At 39.5% G+C, this 8,009-nt stretch overlaps 1 protein-coding gene across 1 annotated transcript; it reads right to left on the bottom strand.

Moving 5' to 3' along the window:
- Positions 1 to 1,824: 1,824 nt before the first annotated feature.
- Positions 1,825 to 5,602, bottom strand: LOC145487054 (kelch-like protein 40). Its single transcript, XM_081465762.1, has one exon. It carries the CDS (start codon positions 5,494 to 5,496, stop codon positions 3,523 to 3,525), a length of 1,974 nt encoding a protein of 657 aa, XP_081321888.1. The 5' UTR covers positions 5,497 to 5,602; the 3' UTR covers positions 1,825 to 3,522.
- Between the last annotated feature and the right edge of the window lie 2,407 nt (positions 5,603 to 8,009).

The raw sequence follows: 8,009 nt of genomic DNA on the forward strand, positions 1-8,009 counted from the left end.
AACATAACACTTCGAGAACCTTCACTGGAAGTTGATGATATATGGATTTAGCCAAGCCTAATAGCGGAGCTCCTGATTGCAATAACTAACCATAAAGAAAGAAAGAGAGAGGATTGTTTTTCTCTGATCGGAAACTCAAAAAATGACCAATTGTGAGCATGTAATTGTTGAGCATGTGGTTTCGCTATGTTTTCCAGTTAAAGTTTAACTGACGAGACGATTGGGCAGGGAATATGTCGGAAGGAAAGTAAAAAACACGCCAGGGTAAATTCGCGCCGACATTTTGCCTTTGCACGCACTCCCTGCTTCTCCCTCAAAGTAACAACCTGGCATGAGCCCGCGATCCAATCGAAAAATTAAAAAAAAAACATTCCCTGGTCAGCGGTCATCTTCCAAAAAAAACACGCAACCACGACGAGCTCTAAACCTGGGCCTGCGATATGGTCACGTGATACTGGTTAGCGGATATCTTGTTTTGACGTCAACAAAAACATGGATACCCAAAATAAAAGATATAGCTATGGTAATGGTGTTACTGTCTTATTTTTCAATTTATTGACGTACGGACGTACGGACGTACTTACGGACAGTTACGCGACAACCAAAATTTTTCAGATCGATGGGTTACCAAATTTTCTAAGGTATGGAGTTCCGCTCGTGCGCCTCTGCTATCAACCTAACTCCTGATGAGCCTTTTAATTTAAGGACTGTGACAAGCAGCATCTTTGCCTCTGAACAAATCACCTGGGCTGGGTTGTTCGAAAGCTGGTTAAGGCTAACCCAGGATTAAAAGTGAATCGATGTATTACTGTACAAAAGTGTTTTTCACTGCTCATGTTTTGTGTAGTTTGATATTGTTCAAATTTAAAACTGAAGGACAAACAATATAAACAGAAAACCTCATCGAAAAAAGGTACAAAACTGAAATCAAAATTCTCGTTAAAGCTTAATCGGGCTTTGAACAACCCAGCCCCAGACCGGTAAAGTGAGCGCTTGCGTAATCAAGGACCACCTTCCTGTCCTTTTGGGCCCTTTGACCGAGATAATAAACTGCTCTGGTCTATTCTCAGGGGGACACATTGTCTCGGCTTTCAGTTCTGCATCGGAAGATTTGAAGAAAAGAAATACAATATTTGTCTTCTATAGAAATATCTGAAAAAATTTCCTTCTTGTTTATTAGGTATGAGGTCTATATGGTCTCACGCGTGCGCCACCAGCAATTTTCGTGTAATTTGTTCCGGAATTGTTTACCGTTGTAAACTCGTGAATACGAGTCTATAAGGTAAGTGCACAACACTCGCTTGTTCGCTCGCTCACTCGGCTGATCGATACCTGTAAACATCCGGGAATTTCTGGACATAATAGTTTTGGGAAAGAGAAAGGGAAGGGGGCAGTGGTAAGGACTTACAAGTGTTTAAGAGACACCGAGTAGGAAAATCATGAGGTGGTGAGACATAAAAACCTTGTTGGTTATAAATACCTGGATAATTTTTTTTCTCTCGATTTTGGCAAACATATGACGATCAATGCGCTTTCAGCTGTGTTTTGAATAAAGATCGCGGATTTACGCAGCTTTCAGGACCTCAGAAAAGAAAATAGTAATGGCCATACCCAAATCAAAGCTTACCCAGTCATTAAGTGATCATGCAGGTTGTCAAGGTTAGAGAAAAGTCAAGGTTCTTTTTAAGGTTAGGGAAAAGTCAGGGAATTTTGTATCAGGTCAGGGAATTTCTAAATCTTTGTCCAAAATCAGTAAACAGTCGGGGTATTTTATCTCCCGGTTGTCGCAAATTATTTTGTTAGATTTTTTCGTATAGACAAGGAAATTTTGTTCCAAAAAAGATCTTTAATTATAAACCATCCATTTTTGTTGATTCACAGCCAGAATAATCATCGTGCTTGGTCAGGACAATGATTTATACAATCTGACCAAATAAAAAACAGACTTAACTGAATCTGCGTACATTGCTTAGTATGCTGGACAAAACTGTCATGGATCGACGTATTACGACAAAAAAAATAAAAGAAACAAAGCGATGCACAAAATTTTGTGATTATCTTAAACCTTACTAAATTCTACACATGGAAATTTATTTTCATACAGTTCACGCAAGAAAGACTTGCGTTACAGCGTACCTAAATTTGCGGACTGAATCACAAACTATGAAAGTACGGAAAATTGCACGATTTGTGCGAAAAAAATAGTTATGGTTTACATCGCCATCGCAATGTTAGACCAGAGTTGTTGTGCGAAGGACATCGTTACGTGTTTGTGGATGTTTTTTTTTTTTTCATGAATTCGACGAGATGGCATGAGGAACAAAGCGGTAATCTATCTTAACAGCACTATAATCCTGCATCAGCGGTTTAAATCAAAGATTACCGGTTGTGATGCTACCACTGAAGGGCCTCAAGGCAAACCAAACAAAGTCATTTCAAGCTGTTAGATGAGCCCAAAAACGGGTCTGGAAACATTTCTAAAAGCACAAATAGTAGCGTCTCCGGTTCTTGGTCGACAACGCTTTAACACAGCAGTATTTTAGGCAATTGTGACTTGTACGAACTCGAACTAAAGGCAGCCATCTTCAAAACAGACGAAGACCGATCTAGAGGGAAGAACAGTTTAAAGACTTCAAAGAAGATCAGTTTCTGAAGACAGTATCGTATCCTAGTACCAATTAAGTTTTAAATCTTTCTCATGCTTTCTGGTCAAAATCTTGACAAAAATATCCACAAGCACGTGAAGAGTTTCTTCGCAAAACAACACTCCAAATGTGACTTTTTTTTTTCTCAGAAATCACGTGATTATACATACTTGTGTGACTCAGTTTCCAAATTTGGACAAGGTGTAACGCAAGCCCTTCTTGCCTGATCCATATAAAAATAAGTTTCCATGTGTGGAATTTAATAAAGTTTAAGACAATCACAAAATTATTTGACACAGTTTATTCGTCTTAATTTTATGTCGAAAAACGTCGATCCAGAACAGTTTTGTCCAGCGTACGATGTTTATGTGCTATGGTTTAAACTTAAGTCACTTTGTTCCTCGGTTTAACTTGGTTTTACTTATGACGTCAATAGGTCGCTTGTTAGGTGTCGGTAGGTCAGAGTTGGTGGACCAGCTTTTCAGAGTCAGTCGTTGACGATAGTTTGCACCATAGAATACTGATAGTTTGAACTGAATACTTGGAAAACATCGTTTTTGGACGATAGACATCTTCACCAGTAGAGCGTGTTGATCACTGTTGCGCACGCATAAGCAGAAAAGCAACACACGCAGTCGCACTGAGATGCTGATAATAAGCGCCTTTTTTCCGTTTTCCTTGCCTGAAGCGCGGCTTCTTAATAGCACCTTACTGGTTCTTATTGAGTCCGTTATTAAAACCAGCCTTAAAATTTTACATTTTGGTCATCATTCGTAACACAGATAAGCATCTGGCTCGGCTCGAATTCAATTAGCTCCTGTTAATTGGACAGGAGATTTATAGTAAACAAGAGTACTCATGATAATGCATTTTCAGCTCAGGTACTGTTGGCAGAGAATGAAGGCTGGGTTTTAGCAGCTCCAGGAAGCCTATAGGAAGGACTGAACGATTCCACCCTCTGTCGCATGTTGATTAATCCTTTGAAAAGTTTCATTGAGCAAATGACTCGTGGTTCACAACTCCCTTCCTTGCGTATATCTTGCAGTCTAGTTTTGATCGTCCACTTATTCTCTTCGGGGTTATAACATTCAACTCTTACACTGGTTTCTCCGTACCGGAAGCCGTCAGTTATGCAACTCAAGGCATACACCTCGTTGTCAACAGCCAGAAGGGTTTTGAATCTTCCCGGTCCAAGTCTGAAGCTTGTTATAAACTGCCATTCATTTGTTGTTTCATCGTACACCTCACATTGACAGCTTTCTGGCAGCCACGACCCCTGAAAAACACCTCCAGCAATGTAGATTTTGTCGTTAGCAGCAGCTCCTTGAGCCCACTTTCTCGCCATTTGAATGTCAGCTACTTTGTCCCATTTGTTTTTGCTCACGTCATACCTGTCAACATTGGAAAGGAAAGTGCACTCGTTACCAGCAGGCCATAATATGCCTCCAATAAAATAGATAAAATGATCTTTGGCTACAATGCAAAAATCTTCTCTCTGATCCAAATGATCAAATGATGATACCTCTTCCCATGAATTTGTTTCCGGTTTGTACTTCGCGAGGAAGGAAGTATGTTTTCGGCTACCACACTTTTGCTCTGTTTCTCTTCCAGAAAAGTCAAAATGGAAAACGCGCCGACTTGTCCGCCGTCCGTCACGGATCCGCCAGTTTAATAAATGGTCCATGACACATGGTTCAGACATCAAAGCGTACATTTCATCGCCATTTCTAACAAATATTCTCCTCAAATATCGCCCTGGTTCTTCCAAGGATGGTAATCGCACACATTTGTTAGAGTACGGATTATATGTTACCTGTTTTAAAGATCGAGGTATATAGTATGACGCCTCCTGTATGGTACTGTATAACTGACCGTCACAAGGGACAAATTTGCCATGCATGATAAATTCAGCTGGTATCTCACCTAACTTGCACCAGCCATTCTCACGAGGAAAGTAACACAGGATGTCTTCACCCCCATTGATCACTAAGACAGGGGTCTCGAGCGACTTACGAGGTGGAACAAAGAAACTATCGCAGTTTTGAGAGTCAACTAAGTTGATGGCATCCTTTACCAGCGTCAGAGCGCTGTCATTGTCTTTTACAAGTTCTTCTGTCAAGATGTCATGCCGTAGAAAGTCACGTGATACGTAGACAAGCCGAACGTGACGAAATAACTCGACGAAATATCTTTTTCGCCGGCTTCTGTCACGGTCAATCCATGCTAGAATGATCTTGAACACATCTTCCTCGGCGCTAACATATATCTCATCACTTGAAATCCACATTTCAACCTCTCTGCTCGACATATTCAAAACTTCTTCACGGCTCGTAGCATATACGGAGGTAAAATTTGCAAGGAAAAACTTCTTAGTGTTCGAAAGAAGGTCTTCGCATTGATACCTTTCAGCAAAATAGTAAGTTGAAATGCAGTTTGATGCGTTCAGCGTCTGAACTAAAACCCCTCCAGCGAGAAGTTTTAGTTTGTCAAGAATCAAATAATCGGCCACAACGATCAGGTCTCGGGCATTGTCTTCGGCCAATATATGAACGTCGCCGATGTAAATAAATTGTAGCGTGGCCGCTATGACTGACTCGGTAAACATCTCCAACTTAACTATTCCTTCTTGAGTCTCCTTCATGTCGCTGTTCAGCAGCTTTTCAAAGAAAGGACTGGCCTCTGAGAGAACTCGTCTGTGAGCTTTGAATTCTTTGCCATCTTTGACCAACAAAACAACATCGCATGGCTGGTCGATTGTGTCCTTTGGTATAAAGACTTCGCTTATACTTTCCTTCCTGCGGCTTGGAGTACCTTGCTCAGAACTATCAGCAGATTGTCCTTCGGCTGCCATCTTACATGTAAATGTAATTCCTAAATGATCAATGTTTAGTTCTTAAAAATGATGAGTCGTTGTAAATTGCTGATTCATGATAACTGCGCTAGAATATTGCTTCAGTTTTTCTTGCTACCAATCAAAAATGGGATCTGAAACCATAAATCAAAAGGCTTCTTAAGCCAACTCGTTTGACATGTCATTTAATACGTGTGACAAGGGTGGAAAAAGATTTTGAGGAGTTTGTATGACGTGTCGCACAACATACATTTTACAGCAATTACTAATGTGCGAATAATCATTAACGGCTCATTCAGGTGGAACACGGACTGTTTTGATCGTAACAAGTAGTGATTAAAAGTAATGAGTTGTAACAAAAAAACTGAATGTGTTTATGGACACTATACTTTAGAGATAGAGTAGAAGCTCTTAGAGCGTTTACTCGGGTTTCGTACCGCATTATCAAATCGTACTTTACAATTAAGTGAGTTGATTGAACACAATAAAAGAAACAAATAAAAGAATCAGGATATTTTACCACAAGAACTGTACAAGAGTTGTGCTTAGATATTTACTATTCAAGTTGCTTCGTTGAGTATCCAATTGCATATTGTTTGCCTCATCTTCGAAGGTTCTGTTTCGCGACGATTCTTGATTTTTTCAATATCTGAGGTGTTCGTCTCAGCATCAAAGTTTGTTTTTAAGTTAGTAGTCATAGATTTTTGTTAGCGTTTTCGCAGTTTGAACTTGTACACGGCTAATTTGTTCTCTCAAACTAGAACGAACTTGAATTCTATTTGCTTATTTGGCAGGATTTCAAGCGAGAAACATTACCTTAGCGAGTGACGCTTGGTCTCCCAGGTAGACTTATAAATAAAATCCTCAAGGAATAATTTGAGGTATAAATTTTAGCTGCTAAAATAGATATATAGCTGTCCAAAATATATAACGAATAGACAGCCTTTTAAATAAAAACCAGCTCGAATAAGCTGCAGAACATTAACGTTTTCCATTTGCTTTACAATAACATTCAAGGTTAATACAAACGAGATAATCTCGGGTAGAGACTACAAAAAGGATCGTTTTCGAGTTGCTTTTTGTTTCTGTTTACACGATTCCTCATGAATGCCTTTCTCTATGTTTGATTTTCTTGAGGATTAAGAACGTGCATGTAAAAAATGCAGTGGGTCAATTCTAACCACTGAGAAATTCCATACAGTAAATTTCAAATTGGTGGCAAATGGGGCAAAAGTTTTTTGAAAAGTTTCCGGGAAATGCAAAAGTTGTTCAATTTCCGATATGACAACAATTCAACGGAAAATCTTAGAAGTACCGGAGTGAAAATTCCTGGTTTTGGGTGTACTTTGGGTATAGCTGGAAATTTCCTGAAATGCCAACTGAAATTTTGGTCCAACGGAAAGCGCCCACGCTTTGATATCAATGGTTTTGCACAAAGACTAACGTCAGCAAAAGCAAAACGCTTCTCGGAATCATCTTCCATCCGGCATTACCTCTCGCCTGCGTTGGACTTCGTTGTTAGGCCAATAAGTATCAAAAGCGCTAAAATTCGAGCACCAGGGTACCTCGTGATAGGGTTTGGAACGCTTAGGACGGGAGTACATATCTTTTTAAAAACGCGCAAGCATTTTTTCCTCTTTCGTTGCTTTTTCTTTGCTAGTTGTGCTTCAATGTTTGCTGGTAAAGTTAAAAACAACGAACGTGAACACAAATTTAATAATCAAAACTTTATCAGCAGAATCAATGCACTGTGTAATTTAAAGAAATAAATCCCAACTTTATTATCAGAATTAGTACGCTCTGTAAATATTCTTATCTACATAAAAGAATGACGCTGTCTTCAAAGTACTTAGTGCGAACTGTTTTCTGACTCTGAAATTCCGGACCCCGAGCATACCCTTCCAGACCTGGAATATTGCATGCTACGGGTGTTGGAAAACCCGAATAGCGAATAGCTAATAGTCGCGAATAGCGAATAGCGAATAGTACGAACAGTCTCGAATAGTGCAAATAGTCCCGAATAGTGCGAATACTCTTGAATAGTGCGAATAGTGGCGAACAGTCGCGAATAGTGGCGAATAGTCGTCAATAGTCACTGCTTTAGTTCAGCACTGATCTGGATTAGCTGAAATTGATCACTTGGAGCAATAGCGTTTATCCGCGGACGCTGATACATTCGACCGAGCACGTTCTGAGAAAAAAACAAACAAACAAACAAACAAACAAACAAAAAACAACAACAACAACAACAAAAAACATTAAAATACAAATGTAAGGCAAGTGATGATGTCTGGTTAGTTTATCAACTGAAAAGACACAAAAGAGCTGCTCTGATAACCGGTTATAAAAACAAAAACATCTAAGCTATATCTTGCGTTAATTGGTTATCAAATAACCCTAACCCTAAGACAAATAAGCAACAGAATTTCAGTGAACTTATTACCTTTTCTTCTCAGGACTCAGGCCAGGGTAGTCCATCGCCGACATAAAGAAATCAGAAAACACAAGGATAA

Source organism: Orbicella franksi, chromosome 5 (genome assembly GCF_964199315.1).
Source record: "Orbicella franksi chromosome 5, jaOrbFran1.1, whole genome shotgun sequence".
NCBI lineage: Eukaryota > Metazoa > Cnidaria > Anthozoa > Scleractinia > Merulinidae > Orbicella > Orbicella franksi.